This window comes from Anas acuta, chromosome 8 (assembly GCF_963932015.1).
Source record: "Anas acuta chromosome 8, bAnaAcu1.1, whole genome shotgun sequence".
Lineage (NCBI taxonomy): Eukaryota > Metazoa > Chordata > Aves > Anseriformes > Anatidae > Anas > Anas acuta.
This window is the reverse complement of record NC_088986.1, coordinates 17,519,984-17,538,764: the sequence shown is the minus strand read 5'-3', so window position 1 is coordinate 17,538,764 and position 18,781 is coordinate 17,519,984. Positions and strand designations below refer to the sequence as shown.

The 18,781-nt window shown below is 38.0% G+C and overlaps 1 protein-coding gene across 5 annotated transcripts in view; it reads right to left on the bottom strand.

The window, feature by feature from the left end:
* The window catches only part of HMCN1 (hemicentin 1), a 200,580-nt gene that overhangs the window by 24,147 nt on the left and 157,652 nt on the right, over nucleotides 1–18,781 (bottom strand). For all 5 annotated transcript variants that reach the window (XM_068691241.1, XM_068691239.1, XM_068691242.1 and 2 more), the window contains exons 68-90: nucleotides 18,455–18,733; nucleotides 17,705–17,895; nucleotides 16,012–16,093; nucleotides 15,107–15,243; nucleotides 12,068–12,209; nucleotides 10,857–11,001; nucleotides 9,759–9,886; nucleotides 9,190–9,346; nucleotides 8,901–9,022; nucleotides 8,539–8,703; nucleotides 8,205–8,312; nucleotides 7,803–7,940; nucleotides 7,526–7,660; nucleotides 6,984–7,253; nucleotides 6,438–6,628; nucleotides 5,848–6,061; nucleotides 5,181–5,315; nucleotides 4,781–4,971; nucleotides 3,970–4,051; nucleotides 2,800–3,069; nucleotides 2,101–2,271; nucleotides 1,727–1,897; nucleotides 387–557 (exon numbers count right to left, since the gene is read on the bottom strand). In XM_068691241.1, coding sequence (XP_068547342.1) covers nucleotides 387–557; nucleotides 1,727–1,897; nucleotides 2,101–2,271; nucleotides 2,800–3,069; nucleotides 3,970–4,051; nucleotides 4,781–4,971; nucleotides 5,181–5,315; nucleotides 5,848–6,061; nucleotides 6,438–6,628; nucleotides 6,984–7,253; nucleotides 7,526–7,660; nucleotides 7,803–7,940; nucleotides 8,205–8,312; nucleotides 8,539–8,703; nucleotides 8,901–9,022; nucleotides 9,190–9,346; nucleotides 9,759–9,886; nucleotides 10,857–11,001; nucleotides 12,068–12,209; nucleotides 15,107–15,243; nucleotides 16,012–16,093; nucleotides 17,705–17,895; nucleotides 18,455–18,733 — 3,795 coding nt within the window. The remainder of the gene's footprint in view (nucleotides 1–386; nucleotides 558–1,726; nucleotides 1,898–2,100; nucleotides 2,272–2,799; nucleotides 3,070–3,969; nucleotides 4,052–4,780; nucleotides 4,972–5,180; nucleotides 5,316–5,847; nucleotides 6,062–6,437; nucleotides 6,629–6,983; nucleotides 7,254–7,525; nucleotides 7,661–7,802; nucleotides 7,941–8,204; nucleotides 8,313–8,538; nucleotides 8,704–8,900; nucleotides 9,023–9,189; nucleotides 9,347–9,758; nucleotides 9,887–10,856; nucleotides 11,002–12,067; nucleotides 12,210–15,106; nucleotides 15,244–16,011; nucleotides 16,094–17,704; nucleotides 17,896–18,454; nucleotides 18,734–18,781) is intronic.

The following is an 18,781-nucleotide window of genomic DNA, read 5'->3' as shown; positions in this document are numbered from 1 at the left end:
GCCAAATACAAAGGTCATATTTCAAAAATGAGCTTTCCTATCCAGTCATTGAGATGTAGAAGAAAAGGATAAATGAGTAACAGAACCTAGGAAAATTTAAATTAAAAAACAAGCTTAGGAAACCTGTAATTTAATTGCCAAGGATTCAAAATGCTGCTTTTGCACAGTGGAAGGGTAAAGAAAAGGACTGGAGAAGAAATCCCATGTTAAGTCTCTAGAGGATTGTTGAAGATGGTGAGAGGGGGCCACTGAAAACAAAAGACTTCAGTGGAATATTTTCTGGGATTTAATTTTTAGTACCGGAAAGCATTAGATTAAGTACAAATTAAGTAGAGTATGGAAACAAGAAGTTTGTCATGTTTCTCTTTGTATTTGATGTATCTTACCTGGGCAGCGTCTCTTGTTGCAAACCTGCATCTGTGCATCGGATCCCTCGCAGTATGATCCATCATGTGAAGGAGGAGGGTTATTGCAGAGCCTCAGTCGTGTCTGAGTACCTTTCCCACAAGTCTCACTGCAAGGACCCCATGGCAGCCAAGAACTCCACTCACCATCAACTGCAAAGGCAGCATAGCCATAAAACTGTTTAAACCATACAGCTACTTTACTTGAAATTATAGTTCCACAGCCTAAGGCAAAAAGAAAAGAAAAAGGGGGGGAAAAAAAAAACACACAACAACAACAACAAACACCACTACCTTCTTTAATATCAATAAATGAAATACTCTGAATAAGCACTTTAAAAAAACAAAACAAAACAAAACAAAAAAAAACAAACTTCACCTTGAGCAACAGCTGAAACAGATCAGAAGTTTCCAAAGGAGAGATTTTTTCCTTTTTGTTTCCTGAATCACTTCACCTGATTACAATCTTTAAACAACAGAACTGAATGCTCGAACAAGTCTGGTGTTTTCATAAATTACCTGGATCTGAATGTTATGTACTAGCTAGGCTGAAGGTCTCAGTAGGAGAAGGGGGCATGTCAGCTAAAAGCTGGCACACCAGCTTCAGGGGCTACCAGTAAGCAGGAGCCAGAACTGACTTTGTTGCCAGGATCCAGAGAAATCAATCTCAGGCTGTGGATGAATGTTTGGCTTTGTGGTGGGACGAACATCAGGGGAAAAGGGAAAAGTCAATATCATAAAAAATGTACAGAAGGAAACATGCCAGTGGTTACAGGCTATGAATAAACTACATCCTGTCAAATGGAGTAGGTAGTACCAAGGCAGAAAGGAAACCTTAATATTCAGTTAGTGAGGAGAAAGACATATAGCTGAAAATTTAAAAAGCAGAGAAAAAATACTGATAATATCTTAAAGTATTAATTAGCATGCTTTACATGGCATTTTTATCTTTTTTTTTTTTTCAATTTTAATAGGCTTTGCAGAATAGGTTTAGAGTAGTAAGTTTTACTCTGTGATCGTGTGTAATAAATACTGAAAAACATAAAAATACAAAATTTTATACAGCATTTTAATTGGGTATGGGAAAAAAAAAGAGCGCTGAAATTTCTCCTTGTATTTAGTTTTATGATTTCTATTTCCAAGAAGTGCTCCCATTCAATACATTGCAAATAATGTTAAAACAAACTAAAAAACAAAGGGCATTTAATTCTTTTATAAGCTAATCACTTGAAACAAATGGAAAGAATTTAGGTTTTTAGAAAAACAAGAAATCTACAGAGAAAGTGTCTTAAGCAGCTAATTCTTAACCAATTTTCCCTTACCTGGGCAAGGCCTAATATTACACATGACTGAATCCACAGCACTACCATCACATGGCTTCCCACCGTGCTGAGCTGATGGATTGCTGCAGATTCTTGTTCTGGTCCTGTTACCTTGTCCACAGCTCTTTGAACACTCTTCCCAAAGCCCCCACTCTGACCAGTTGCCATCCACTAAGAAAGAGAAAATTCCAGCTTTATTTTTTTTTATTTTATTTTTTTTTAACAGTATATGCTGAAATTTACTTTCCACAAAAGTCAAGATGAATTACACCTTGTTAAAAAAAAATCCAGCTGTCATGAAGATCCATGGTGATAATTGTTTATTACTAGGGCACTCAACATACAGCAAATGCATCAATTCATTAAAGAAATACCTGGACACAGCTTGTTGTGGCAGCTGCGTACATCTGTATCAGGCCCCTCGCACATCTTCCCACCATTTGCTGGAAGAGGGTTGTTGCACTGACGAATTCTCTCCTGAACACCTTGACCACATGTTACGCTGCAAGGTTGCCATTCAAGCCATTCAGAAAATCCACCATGCACTGCAGTGGGAAAAATGATGCTCTGTTTGGAACATGTGCTTGTGGTAATAACTCTTAGATTGGCAGAGCAAAGAGAAATATACATTTGTGAAGCCATACTTGGAAACTCAACTCACTTCATATCTTCATTACTGCAGAAATATCTTTCTACAGGTTCAGAGAACACCTCCAACTGCTCTGAAATAGTTAGTGTTTATGTTTCTAAATGCTTTTCTTTAGAGATATGATGAAGTAATGGCTTATGTTCTGATAATGGGATCAAGATCCTTTCATTATTATTTATGTCTCTCACTCCTTCACATTCATCTGTCTCACAAAGCTGGGTTAGGAGCATAATTACATGAAGGAGCAAAATTACATGAAGAACAAACCCACTGACATCTCAGACTAGATTTAACATGCACCTAATGCAATCTGCAATCACCTAATGCATATATGGAAGGGATAAAATAAAATCTTGCTCTTATACTGAGTTAATGCTGGAATCTAGCAGTTTGACAGTCACAGTCCTATATTTTGTGCACCTACCCTGGACAATCAGTGGTACTCTGACAAGAACAGATCCCATTAGATTCCTTGCTACACACTCATATTCAGACGTATCTTCTTTCCGTGCTGCAACAATACGCAAGGAGCCATTAGACAGGACAGTCACTCTCTCCTCACTCACAACTGGATGACCTTGACGGGACCATGTGATGGTTGGAGGAGGTTCTCCCTTTGCCTGGCAGTTCAGCATTGCTGTGGCACCAGCTTCAATAACAGTCTCTGCAGGTTCAATGGTGATGACTGGAGGACCTTGAAGAGAAGTAGCACATGGGTACATTTTTTCATTGGGATAAATAACAAAAGTCTGGTCAGAAAGAGGGCACAACAAAGCTGTTTTTAATGTGTAGCTGAGGGCCACGGTTGGGACTGAGGCCTAACGGTATGAGCGTACAGTATTCCTATATTACTAAAATCTATTGTTTTTTATAAAACCTGCAGGAAGACGCTATTAATCATACCTATTATATATTAAATTATGCATAATATATTAAAATTAAAATAGCTGTTATATAAATTATAAATAATATTAAATTATGCATTATACCTATTATATATATATATTAAACCTACTATATATATATTAAACCTATTTTACATTAAATTATATATTAAATCTCACACTATTGTATTAATCAGACACTATTAATCATTATGATCTTCAGAGGTCCCTTCCAACCTCAGCCATTCTGTGATACCCTAAGACAACTGAGACATAAGTAATACATCCATATGAGTTAAGGTTATAATAGAAAAAGGATGTTTAGAAACTACCACCAGTGAAAAAATATTTCTAAAATATTATTTCCACAAAGCATAAAATATTGTCAGTGAAGGCTGGAATTCATCTCATATAACTTTCTTGTTGTATGGACTCTAAGTCAGTTATGAGAAATGGACCCCTTCAGAGGGTGATTCTTCCCTATCTAAGCTGGTTTCTAAGATAAATGGGCTAAATCATTCCCTGCATTCTTTCCTTCATTGACCTCAGTCACTAGCTTAACCACTAATGATGAAAGATGAGGTGAATCTTAACCTTAAGTGCAGTGAGGTGCCCAACCTCCAAAATTTCAACAGGATCTGCATATACCTATCCAAAGGTAGATTATTGCTCCAATCTAGAAGTATTGGACTTTTCATTTTGAGTCTTACTCTGAAGTGTTAGTGTCAGACTGCGTTCCACCACACCAGCGTCATTGGTAGCCACGCACTTGTAGTCACCAGCATCTTCATTCTAAAGAGCAAATAGCAAGCAATCGTATAACTCCTCAACATGTTTGTAAAGAAAGTTTCAGTTTATAGTGCACCTCATGTAAGTGAATTTTCTGCAACATGGCATGCACTGGATTCTAAGAGGCACACTGTCAGATTTGACAGTATTCAAACATTTTGTTGTAATTAACAGAAATACTGTGAATTATTTTTACTGTGATTGTTCTATTTCTTACTACCTTGAATTTTTAAACTTTGAGGTATATATATATATATTTTTCTCCTAAATCAACTCCAGGGAGCTGTTTTTAACCTTACTTCAAAATACAGGCATGAGTTTATGGCAGGGGGTGGGTGGGAAGGATCTTGTCATTCATATTAAGAATTTTGATGCTATGAGGTTTTCACTTGAAGAACACAATTGCTTTTTAGCTGACCTAACTGGGTAGCACTTGGGCTCTTTTAAGGTCCAAAGAAAAATTCCCATGTAATTGGGCATCACCAGGATTTCACATGCCCAAGATTAGTGTGCAGATGCAGTCCTTCTTACAATTAAATAGAATGATGTCTCTCTGGATTTTTTGTCACGATAACTTGAGTGTATTCTAGCCTGAACTAAACCAACATTTGTTAAAGTTAAAGCAAAACTGGATTAAATGCCTAGCCTCAGTCTTTCAAAATGATACGATCTAGAATGCCTTTATTAATTAACTGCAATGCACAAACACATTCTAACAGTCCAGTGACTCACCACAGTGCCATAAATAGCAAGAGAACCATTGTTAAGCTGTTGGATCCTGTTGCTGATCTGAACATCCATTCCTTTTTTGCTCCACTGGATGGTTGGAGGTGGATCTCCTCTGACTTCACAATTCAACATAGCATTGCCACCCAAGGGCTCAGTTCGGATAGGATGGTAATCCCCTTTGAAGACTGGAGGCTCTGAAATTCCAAGTGATAGCAAACAAGTAGCAGAGTCAAAATAAAATGCCCTGAGTGGAAACATTCTTCCATGGCTTTAAGACATTCTGAAATGTGAATTTCAGCCTGTTTCTATTTTTTCCACTTAACCATAGACAAGGTACCAAATAATATGAAGACATCTGCATAAAACTGTGACAGTGATCACAACTGCTGTTATTTATACATACCTTTGACATACACAAAACCAATAGCTTTGATTGAGCCAACTGTGTTTTCTGCTGTGCATATATATGTACCGGAGTCATCTTTAGATACTCTATCAATAACAAGTTCACTGTGTCCATTTACATCATCATACTGTGCTGAAAGGAGAACACACAAGATTACTTCAATGATTTTAAACATATATTTCTTATGATTTTTTGAATTACCTTGCTATTAAGCAGCACAACGGCATCATGCCATTTAATTTCTGAGATGCCTCAGAAACACACAGAAAAGTCACAGCTACAACATTTGCCCACATGCATGTATTCATTTAAATTGTCTCTTAATTTCATTCTTTGTGCATCTGTATTCTATGAACTGCTGAGGTTTTCTTCATATTCGAGAGAAATAGCTTTAGCTGTTGGATAAATGTCACCAGTTACTGAAAGTTTTTAAAGTGTTACATTATTCACTGCAGAACAGGAACAATTTCTTCATTATCTTTCTTACAGCTGTGTCTCGGCAATTTAATCACGTAATTGCAGAATACTGAAGATATTTCTCATACAACTGCTGCCTAACAAGTTTCTCTCTGTATTCTTTTTCTCTCTTATGCCAAACTAATTGCAGTGCTGTGTGGGGAAAAAGTCTAGAACAGAATGACCAGTAAGATCCAGTGTTTCCCACCTGGAATGATGTTATTGTTAAAGGTCCATGTTATTTTGGGTATAGGTATCCCAGTTGCTTTGCAAGTTAATCTGAGTTGTTCTCCTTTAGTCAAAGCTACGTCTCCAGGCAGTTCACTAAAAGCTGGGAGTATCTGAACAATGAGAGTGACAGTATGTGTCTCTTCTCCAGCAGCATTGTTAGCAATACAGGTGTAATTGCCAGAATCTTCAGGCTGAAAAATCATATTAGGAAGATCTCAGTTTTGATATATCCTAAACAAAATTATCACATGTACTGACAAGAGAAGCTCAAAACAGCATTCAGTAGAATTGCTCATCTGTACTCTTGCTTCCTCTAAATTTGAAAGATGACCTATACTTGCTTTTGCCTTTTCTGAGAATTTATAACAAGTTTTTCACAGACATTTTACTCTTCAGTTGAAAATGAAATATTTATGAGGACTTTGCAATATTAACAATGAGAAAACAAGCAAGCAAGCAAGCAAGCAAACAACAAAAAAATAATCTAGAAATGGGTGAAAATGAAGAGAAGTAGGGTTGTATTATGTGCAAACTAGTCAAGTCAGACCTTAAGTTTAGTGAACTTACAACGACATTGTCCAAAATGAGGTCTCCATCTGGCATGGCCTTGTATTTTCCCACTCTCTCTGTTAACAGTGTATTGTCCTTCTTCCAGTTTATTGTTGGTGTTGGAATCCCATCAGCCACACAAGTCAGAACAGCCCTGGAGTCCTCCATGACAGTGTATTCCACCTCTGTACTGCGAATCTTGGGTGGAACTGTGAAAAGATTTATTTAAATAAATAAATAAAGTTACCTCTATGTGCTATCCAAGCTTTACTGTGAAAACATACAATAGTGGATTGAAGAAACTTGGATCTTATATATTGTTTCTTGTCTCAATCAGTGACCTCCCATCAAACATGCCAGCTAAATGTGTGAAATAAATGAAGCAAAGCAGAAATTGAGCTCAGGGAATGTAATACTCTTCCTTAATTCAAACAACTGGCTGATGCTACAAACCAATAAACTTCACACATTAAGGAGCATAACTTCTCCCTTACATCCTAGCTCCTCACCCTCCACGGGTTCATGCTGTCATACTCTACACTGTTTCCATACAATCCCACTTACTGTGCACAATGAGGTCCATGCTGGAACTGCTGGACCCTGCCAGGTTTGCTGCTATGCATGTGTATCGGCCCGTGTCAGCAGGCTGCACAAACACAATCTGCAGAGTGCCAGTGCTAAGAACTCTTCTTCTCATTGACTCAGTTATCTGCTGTCCGTCTTTATGCCAACTGATCTCTGGCCCAGGGTAGCCTTCAGCTTCACACTGCAGAGTGACAGATTGATCTACAGGAACAACATACTCCTTCAGGTGAGACTTGATGACAGGAGGAACTGAAAAAGAAATAAAAAATATTTAGAAAAGAATCAGATGATGTAAGAAGCATGAAACACTTAAATTCTTCGTGAAAACAACCCTAAAAGCAATCTTTGATCCTAAAGTAGACAGACAAATAAAGGGAATAAACCTCCTAGGCTCTGCTCAGTGTCACATCAAATAGGGAAGCATTAGGTCTTTTTGTGTTGCTCATATTTAGGCTTTGACTAACAGAAAATGTTCATGAATTTCCTGTCCATCAATCACAATAGTTTAGAAGACAATCTACCTTGAACTTTCAGTTTGATCTTCCCCAGAGCAGTGCCAGCTGGATTTTGAGCAACACACGTGTAAGTACCAGCATCTTCAACAGTTGATTTTGCAATCTGTAAACTGCCACTGGGAAGAACCATGTAACCGTTGCCTAAAACAAATATAAGCAAAGTATGACTTTCTTTTATTTAAATGAATGGTTTTCTTAGACATAAATTTGAATATTCATAGAAGAGAGAGAAAGTATCTGAGTTCCAGTAAATAGGCTAGAATTACAGGCTTCCAGAGGATACCTGCTGTGATTACATTGATGCCTTCCTTTTGCCATGTTATTATGGGTTGAGGTGTACCCATGGCTTCGCACGGTAATAGGACGGGATTGTTCACAATGACATCCAGCATCCCTGGTTGAGTTTGGATAACTGGTGGTTCTGTACAACAAAATGCAAGGCAAAATGCAACTGGTAAATTTTCAAGGCTAGATAACACAGAGGATATTAGAAATCACATAATATGAGGAGTCTGAAAAGGCTGAATTAGCAACAGCTTGATTCTGCCATCCTTTTGAAGAGCTCAGTAAGTGCTCTTCTACTGACAGTCCAATCTGTGCTTACCATTACTCTACAGCACTTGTACTTATCATATAGGTAATGCTTTCTGATAGAATGCATTTTCTCCTCAGCTTCCCATCTTACCCTGAACATGAAGAGTGGCGTGTCTGTGAGCAGAGCCAGCTGCATTGCGGGCCACACAGGTATACCGACCTGCGTGCACTAACTGCGCAGCAGGTATTTCAACAGCACCTACATCAGAGATAGAGAACATTACGACATACAGCAATACCCTGTATTCATGGAGAACTCTCTTAAAGCATTCATATTAAGAGGTCTATACTCTTATTCTAATAAAATTGGACAGTTGTGCTTTTTTTGAGAGACTGTATTTAATTTATTGCTTCCAGATATGCACAATTATCTCCCCAAACCCTTCACTAATTTTCTGCATCTGAACTCCATCCATGCACAGTACCTGAAGACAGTATTCTGTAGCCGTCTCCTCTGGGAATCAACTTTACGCCATTTTTGGTCCAATGAACTGAGGGAGTAGGAACCCCTGATGCGGTGCAGGAAATTATTACTGGAGAAAGCTTTGTTACCAACACATCTGTGGCTTCATCTGCTATGGATGGGGGCACTAAAAATGAAGATCAGTGTTACTTGCTCACTTTTATTTGTTGTTCATCATTGGAAATAACTTACTGTCTTTCTTGGGAATACCATAGACTTAAGGATATCAGTATCATAAAAGAACCATATACAAATCTCATTTTAAGATTGGAATAATCCAGTGAAATGCTACACATACACATGTAATAGCAATATCCCCTCTACCTTGAACAGTGAGTTCAACTGCTCTTCGATCTTCTCCTGCATCATTTGACACAGAGCACTCATAGACAGCTGTGTCATCAACAGTAGGAGAAATGATAACTAAGGAACCAGAAGACAGAAGTCTGAAAAAAGAAAAGAAAGTAAAAGACATTGAAATACTTCTTCTCAGGTAATCAGACGACTGATTTTATAGGCTATTCAAGATTACATTTATGTATGGCTGTTTTTTAAAGTGCCAGATTCATCACTGAACATTTTAAACCCACAAAGAAATGAAAACATCCCTCACCTGTAAGTATTCTGGTTCTGATCAACACTAAGAAGATGGCCATTCTTTTTCCAGCTAATTGCTGGCCTGGGAATTCCAGTAGTTTCACAGGGCAAAGTGGTCTGCACATTTACAGTAACTGTAATATTAGTATGTCCAGGAGCAATAGTTGGAGGAACTAAGGACAAACAAAGCCTAATTATTCAGAATCATTATACACACATGTCCATCCACCCCTTCCTCCCCCCTCATATACACAGAGCTGCACCGCCTGAGCACATTCACTTGATTTTTATACAGAGTAACTTGGCAGTAATTAACCTACTAAACATGTAGTACTGGATGTGTCACGTCTTTCTATTTCCAGTTGGTGTGCACACAACAGATAACAAAGAATAAATATTTTCTTTTCACTTATATTTGGTTGTATTCTTAAAGCTGTCAATTCATTTTTTTTATTTTATTTTTTAAACAGAGAAACTGAAAAGGGACTAAACTTAATATTGGATCAGGCTGAACAAGAAAAAATGATATATCTGGACTTTAGACTTGTAAAAATAAGTATATTGATCTAAACCCAAAACTTTTACCAAGGACCTGCAGATCAATTCGTTTGCGCTCAGTGCCAGCTGTATTAGTCGCCATACACATGTATCTTCCTGTGTCAGTAACATGTGCTGAGTGGATGTGTAGAGATCCATCCTCTAATATGGAATATCTGAAACAAAGCCACACAATTTTTCCTACTGTCCAATCAACAGAACCATAGGCCATTCTGATAGTACAGACAGAAAAGATGACCGTCTGCACAACAAATAACCTCAACACTCGGTGTCTGAATTCAGGCACATACAGTTTTCTCATTTATTGCAGTTATTATGACTTCATTTTTTCCCAGCACATCCATTTTCTTAAGAAATTATGAAATCTAACTGACATAGTACTCCTACATAAATGATGACAGATTTGCAGATGTCCAAAACTTGTTTTTATGAATTCCCACTGAACTTCAAAAACAAAACAAAACAAGTTAATGCTTGTATATTTTTCTTTGAAATATAACTGAATTCTTAACCATTTGCCCAGTTCTAGAAAATGCCTAGCTAATTTCCCCTAAAGCATTCAGAAGACAGAAGACATTCATTATAATAAATGAGATCATTCATTATAATAAACGTGAATACTAGAACATATATAAAGTATACTATATTGGAAGCTACAGAGTACACTCAAGGAGCTTTTGGACTGCATGAAATTGCTTGGCTTCATCCTGAATCTTCAAATCTATCAAAAATTGTAAACATCTCCCAGATTTATTGTTCAAAATCTTCAATACCAAAAAAAATCATTACTTTGAGGTTGTCAAGGAGGCTTTTGTTGCTGGTGGTGGTGGTTTTTTTTTTTTGCTTTTTTTTTTTTTTGTCTTTCTTAATAGTAAAAGGGTGAAATCTTTGCTACTGCTACTTTTCTGAAGAACAACTTCTTTAGATATCTATTTTTGTCACCGTATTTTCCATATTTGGGTCTATTTGAGATTATAGCACAAACAGCAGTTCTGATCTGTGAAAACAAAACTCATTTACGAGTTCTAGAAGCCAAATCAAGCTTTCTGTAACTAATACATTGTTGAAAAACAACAACGAATAAAAAAAATAAGGAGAATATTTATTCTGACTATTGCACAATACCTCGTATTGTTTCCAGTAAAAACAACCCCATCTTTCCTCCATGTAATTCTGGGGGTTGGTACTCCTTCTGCAATACACTCCAGAACAGCAGATGCGTTTATATGGACAACAGTAGTCTGAGGGCTACTTCGGATTGTTGGAGCCACTGTAAAGGAAAAATTCCAAAAGGTATCAGAAAAAAAAAAAAAAAGAATTCTGCTCTGACTGAAACTCTACACATGAAAACACATGCAATAACAGGTACAGGGAGGGTTACAATGATGGAACTAAGTTTCTTACCACTACATAATTGCAGTACATAATTGCCACACTGCAGTAAGGAATGAAAAACAAAGTCTGTCTTAAATGCATTGCGAAGATCACCTTTGCTAGTTACTGTAAAAGTTACTACATAACTAAATCAGCAGAAGAGTTTAGCATATTTAACTTAGCAAAATAAGGCTGTGAAGTGATATCCTTGATTAAGGAGGAATGAGGAACAAGCATTTTAAATGGACAGATAAGTACAGTCACTGTGGGGGCACAGCATAATGCAGGTACTTATGAGTGAGTTGCTAAAAGAAGAGAAAGAGGAAAAACAGTTTTTCAGCATCATGAGAGTGTGAGAAAAGAATAGTTTCTAATCAGTCTACAGTTGAGGAAAACAAAACAAAACAGGTTTAAAATGAAATTCAGAATGTACCAGCAAGCTGATGTTATTAGAGGGCATGTATCAGGATGCACAGGGCCCTCCAAACATTATGTGCCTACCATCTCCTGCTTGGAGCTGCAGAGAAGCTCCAGTTTTAAATAACTTGCAAAACCATTGGCCAAAACAGCTATGCAAACCAAGTCCCCCAAGATACCAGTGAATTGCTTTAACAATTTACATAAATTTGCCCAAGAGCATTTCTCTGTCTTGGATCTGTGTGTTCAGTCTGGATGTATCTTGACTCTGTATCAGGATGAAGGCAGGATGCACAGCACCCTCTGTCAGCAGGAAGCACAGGAGCCATGGTGAGTCCCCTGAAGGTCTTCTAGCATGGGGGACAACTGTGAACTGCAATGGTGAAACACGTGAGGTAATACACCTGGTTTCACAGTTCAGATGCAGCCTAAGTGGCCTGCACCTGGCTACAAAGGGACTATTAATGCTTCTTTCTTGCCGTTTGAAATCCAGCAGAAATACCATGCAAAGATCAAAACCAACAAGAACAGTTTCATAATTTTACCATGTACTGTCAGCACGAACTCCCTGGTCATTTTTCCTGCAATATTACTTGCCACACATGTATAGCTTGCTGCATCACTGAGGTCAGCATTATTGATTTGCAGGTATCGCCCACTGGATAGGATTCGAACTCGAGGAGTTCCCTAAGGGGAAAGAGAGAGAGTTTGATGGATTTAATTTTATGATTGTTCTCTTTCTAAAGATAGAGCTTTTTTTTTTTGTTTGTTTCAGAGTATGAACAGCCATGAAAGAGAGACAAAGATAAACAAAGGACTGAATTAACTGCTAGTTTAACTTTATTTATAGCCATGAAGATAATAGGATAAACAAGGTTTTAATAAGTTATCATTGAGTAGTGGTTCCACCTTGAAACTCCTTCTGGGGCGTGTGCCTGAATAAGGTGGCTTTTTGGGTTCACTAATCCACAACGTACAGCCAAAGGGCTTTCGAGTTTTTACAGAAAAGGGGAAGCCATTAGCACATGATTATTATCTTTTTCCCCCAAAATCCGTGCATACCACCAGCAGAAGAAATACCAGTTTCTCTAGACTGTTCTTCAAACATTACAAGTCTTGACCAGACAGGATCCAACATAAACTTAGCCTATTAGGTTTGCTAGCCAGCATTTCTGGATATGAGGAAACCACTCTTTTCAGCTCTGAAAATGTACAGCACCTGTTCAGCAGCCTTTTTTTTTTTTTTTTTAACCACAGCTAGTCTGGATCAGAACAGAACGACTGAACGACTGAATGACAGTAATGCCAACTACAAGTGTTCAAAAAGCTGACTGGATTAAAAAACAGTAACCCACCGCCTCCTCCCCCAAAAAAAAAACAAATAAAAAAAAACAAAAAACTTTACAGTATGCACTATGCACACTTCAGATAACATTTGAAGCCAACATTCCCATTTGCTCTTTTGGTTAGAAGGTCTGCAGAAAGTTAGAAGGTCTGTTGTAGCAACTACAACAGATATGTGAAACAATTCTGGTTCTGCACCTCTCTGTACTACCACTCAAGTACTCTGCTCTAACAATAGGCACCAACACAGCAAGTCTAAGGATGCAAACCAGACAACAGTGTCGGAGCCTCACAGGTGAAATGATTCACCACCAGGATGGATTACAGACACAGAAGGCAAAACACAGGCAATGAAGCTATTGTTTAAAACTTTCACTATACTCAAGGCATATCAGAAACATCAACTTTAAAAAAAATACAAATTCAGAAATTCTTTTAGTTTCTAAATAAAGATGGACTAGGTCCAGACACTCCTATTTACTTATTTTGGTAACACTCGAGGTGCATTTCCCAAAAGCAAGGAAGAGTGCCGAGACTATGACTGCCAAAGCTGTCCCAGGCTAGGTCTTCCTATAGTTCTGCTACTGAAAGTAGTGGTGTTGCACAATTACATCATTAAACACAGAGAAGTCTAGTGTTTTCAAAATCTGCACAGTGGAAGACAACAAAATGAGGAGGAATGACACCCTCTATTACCAGGCCGTTTCAAAAAGCAGTGATGACTTATACCAAAGTGGCACTGCAATCTGAAAATCTGACTTCTCAAGTCATCTCTTGTCATTGTGAATCCTCAATGTTCCCAAGATAAGGAGGTCCGTATCACAGAACCACAGAATTGTAGGGGTTGGAAGGGACCTCAAGAAATCGTCGGGTCCAACCCCCCTGCCAAAGCAGGTTCCCTAGAGCAGGTTGAACTGGATGGCATTCAGACTGGTCTTGAATATCTCCAGAGAAGGAGACTCCACAACTTCCCTGGGCAGCCCGTTCCAGTGCTCCATTACCCTCACTGTGAGGAAGTTCTTTCACATGTTGGTGTGGAACTTCCTGTGCTGCATTTTTTGGCCATTGCCCCTTGTCCTGTCCCCAGAAACCACTGAAAAGAGGCTGGCCAAATCCCATTGTCTCCCACACTTAAGATATTTGCAAACATTGATAAGATCCCCTCTCAGTCTTCTCTTCTCAAGGCTGAGCAGATCCAGGTCTCTCAGCCTTTCCTCAGGGAAGATGCTCCAGGCCCCGTATCATCTTTGTTGCCCTCCACTGGAGTCTTTGCAGGAGATCCCTCTCTTTCTTGTACTGGGGAGCCCAGAACTGCACACAGTAATATTCAAGGTAACGTTCCCTAGCAGCACTTAGTAAGACACAATCACTCCTCGTATTCTTACTTCTACCACAGATATTTCATTCTTCTAAATTTACAATAAAAAAAGAGCCTGAAGAACGGGTTGACGCAGGTAAAACAAAGAAGCAGAACTTTGTATGAAGACTACTGATGGGCTACAACTAAGGGAGACAAAAGTCATAAGACAAATTTGTTTCCTCTTTATTCACAAATAAAGATCAATATAGGGAAAATTATTAATTATTTTCAGTTAATAGCTTAATTTAAATTGTTCTGTTGTAAATCATCTGGCTTCTGAGTCATCATAAAATGATGAGAAATTTAGAAAAGAAAAAAAGAATACCGTTCTGTTTAAACTATCCTCATCTTGCTAATTGTCTCTCAACCACCAAGGACTCAATGCCTTATATGACACTACATGGAACCATGAGTGAAAAAGATGCATTTGATACAAACCCGTGGTGGTTAGCAATCTGTGGTTTGTTTTTTCCCCAATGTAAAGAAATTTAATTCCTTCCTAAATGCTACTAGAATATGAGGATGCATAATATACCCAAAGGAAACATATAGTGTAGTCTTCTCTCAGCTACCTTTCCTGGGAAGCCATTCAGGAGTATACCGAAGGCTTCTAGGATTGTTCAGAGGATCCAGGAGGAGCAAGGGATCCCCCTAAAGGAAAAAAGAACAAGTAACAGCGGGATGGCCACTTCACATGCTTGCTAGCTTCAGGTACTCATTTAGGACTAACTGTATTTGTACTGGGGCAGCTCAGCTTGAATTCAAGGCACTGTAACTTGGCTGCACTGAAGGAGCAAGTGAACAGAATAAGAAACCTCAAGCATTGTGTGTAAAAACTAAAGGGAGCAACAAACTAATACAAATAATATAACTGCTGTACCTCTAAAAGTTCTCCATTTTTAAGCCATGAGATTGTCGGAGGTGGTACAGCATCTGACTTGCATTCCAGTATAACTTGTCTGTTCTGCAACACAGTGAGGTCCTGTGGACCACTGGTACCAGCAATATTAGGAGGAACTGTTACAAAAATTAAGAAGAAAAATAAACACCACAGATATGAGCCACCATTAAAACTATTAATTGAAAAATTTGATTTTATTTCTCAATATTTAAAATAAAGACAAAGCTATAGTGCCACTGATTAGTTCTGCTCTTCAATACTTGTGTTAAATACACCATGTTTGTATAACTGAACCTGTTTCTTACATTACACACTGGAAACTACTGTGACAAATTAAAGTCCATTCTCAGCGAAGGCACCAGCATTTAAGCCAGGCAGAGTGGGGATCACAGAATTTCCATAAACTCTCCATCAAGAAAAAGGGAAGCTATAACCTTCAAGAAGAAACCTTAGTCATATTGTAAAACTGCATGAATCCTGGTGTATTCTACCTTAACTGACACTACATTTTATGTATTCATTTGTAAATAGATTTCTTAAGTTTTTCTACTGAAAAACTAATATCATGGACATCATTACACTTTATACTCTTTTTAATAAGCATAATAAACTCAGTTCAACTGATGTCGATTATTGATATCTGTAACCTTTCTGTTTACTCAAAAAACAAGACTTGGATTAAATCAGGTAGAACTTTCCCTTTTAATTGCTCATCAAGTTTAGAATACTTAATCTTATACAGAAATGTTAGTTATATGATATAACATCATTTTCTCAAAACACTATTTCTTCTTTAGTAATACATTAACTGTTAAATTACGATACTGTTACATACCTTAGGAGTTTACCGTTTGAGGAATATTTTTTGCCTAAATTAAACTTACCGTGCACTCTTACTAAATATTCCTTATCATCATCTCCTGCTGGGCTAGATGCCAAACATGTGTATCTTCCTGTGTCCTCCACCTAGAAACACATGGACAACTTCAGCAAGAATTGCAGTATCTGGGAATAATTCAGAAAAACAGTGAAATATAAACATGGACAACAAAATTTAAAGGGCAGCACTTACAAGTAAAGACAACAGATAAGAACTGTCTGAAAATAAATGAAAAAGAGTTCTTAGACTCATAGAATGGTTTGGGTTGGAAAGGACCTTAAAGATCACGTAGTTCCAACCCCCCTGCTGTAGACAGGGACACCTCCCACTACATCAGGTTGCTCAAAGCCCCACCCAACCTGGTCTTGAACACCTCCAGGGATGGGGCATCCACAGCTTCTCTGGGCAGCCTATACCAGTGCCTCATCACCCTCTGAGTGAAGAATTTCGTCCTTGTATCTCATCTAAACCTACCCTTGCTTAATTTAACACCGTTATTCCTTGTTCTGTCACTAAATTTCCTGATAAAGAGTCTATCCTGTAGGTTACCCATTTTTCCTATAGGCACCCTTTAAACACTGGAAGGTTGCTATAAGGTCTCCCTGTAGACCTGTCTTCTCTAGTTCTTGGAAACTTGCTTCTGTTGCCATGGTAGGATGGTACAGAGATTGCTTAGGAGCAGCAGGGCTCTAAATAATCTCTCTGGGTAATTTGCTTCCAGGAAGAACCTCTTCTCTTTGTGATGCTTTCTGCTATAGTTGATCAATGAAGAAGGAAGCAGCTGTAAGTATGCATCTACATGTATGCAAAGGTCAGTTCTAGGTACTAAGGAAGTTTTTTTATGCACAAATCCTAAAATGTCTTCATGCTTTCTCTGTCCTGTAAACTCCTCATTGTGAAGATGAAAAGTGTTTGCTTTAGAAACAAAACCAGCTCAAATGAATCAAACCGCTCGTCCTTCTTCCTGAGCCCCATCCCACTTGTGTTTGGTGACCTTCAACCTGGCTGAGCGTAGCTGAATACAGCTTTAGTTTAGTGGTCTAGTTCTGTGCAAGTTACTTTTCCATGGACTCTTTTATTGTCTGAATTAATCTGAAAGCCTTTGTATTGTCTTTATTTATTTTTATTTAACTTTCACATAGGTGGCTGCAAAGGCATTTTTTTCCCTGCAGTCTATGGCTTATACATGTGAGAAGAAAATAAATATTAGGAAAGTCTCAGTTCTCTGAAAAAGAAGAAAGGCTAAGGAAGAACTATAAAATATGGAAGAAGAAAAACAAGCGACAGTAACAAGATTCAAACAGGCAGGAAATCAACAATATAAGAGTACGGACACAGACTAAAAAGAGAAATAAACCCAGAAAAAGGCACAAGTCCCTAGACTTGATTGTTCTTCGTGTAAAAAAGCAGCAATAAATAAAGAATGAACTTGAATAATGCTCAGAAGAGGCAGAAGTACTTGGTCACTCTTAACCCACAATATTACTGCTTGTTTTGTATGGAAAATTCCTAGGCCAAGGCTTGAAAAATATATTCTCCAACTGTACATGCAAGCAGATTAATTGTATAGAGGTTTTTGAGGACCTTTCTTAGGACGGCCCTAATAGTGGACGATTTTGTATACTCCTCTAGAGTTGGCTGTTTTGAAACAAAATGTTTTCAAAACTTTTGAGACTGTTTTGAAACAAATGTTTTACCTGAGCACTGGTTATTCGAAGCACTTCTCTTAGGACATGAACATTGTCATTCTGCAGAAGTGGGCGCCCATCCTTCATCCATGAGATTTTGGGGACTGGAATGCCAGTAGACATGCAAAGAAGTTCAAGGGGGTTGTTGACAATCACAGAGAGCTCCTCTGGTTGATCAGAACCATTGATGTGAGGAGGCTCTACAGAAAGAAAAGCATTCATGTTGTTTACTGACTCAGCCTAATTCACCAACTTGTGTTCAGAATTTATAGAATTAGTCTGCATCAGTATTATGCCTGGCTGTACAACTGGGTATATCATGATTTCCATCTGCCTCTGTTTAGAAATTTGCACATTTTGTGAAATTAATTTAGTAGTCAATGTTTTCATAATCCCAGGGAAAAAAAATTTACATAGAATCAGCAAAGACTTTTATTATCTCTTTAGTTGTTGTACCTTCAGCTGTGCTATCAATCTGTCAAGCTGAATTTCCACTAACCCAATTTGTTTGTTTATACGAAATTACTTTGCAAATCACTTTACTGCTAGTTGGCATATTTCAGTACTCCTGAGATTTTGAGTAAAAATACATATATTACACAAACATCTTTAGGTATGTTCCATATCCTATTTGTCTTATTAAATACAAAAGATGTTTATTGAAAATACTCCCTTATCACTAGACAATTTTTGAATTGTTGCCCTGAGTAGATACTCATTTACTGCTCGCATTTTGTTCAGCTGACAGGTTAACCTTACCCAGCACTTTCAGGGAAAAGTGCTTGCTGATATCTCCAGCTTCATTGGACGCTACACAAGTGTATTTGCCTGTGTCACCAATTTCTGCTTTTACAAAATGAAGGACCATTCCTTGGTCACTTGAAGTTAGGTGAGCTCCAAGGCTTAGAGGATTTCCATTTTTAAACCAGGACACAGTAGGGGCAGGAGTGCCATCAGTAAAACACTTCATTGAGGTTGAACTGCCTTTTATTACAGTCATGTCCTCTGTTCCTCCAGCATTATCCAAGCTTGGTGGTACTGCAGAGAAACAAAGAGCTGATTCACACAGAGTACACACAATAGTTA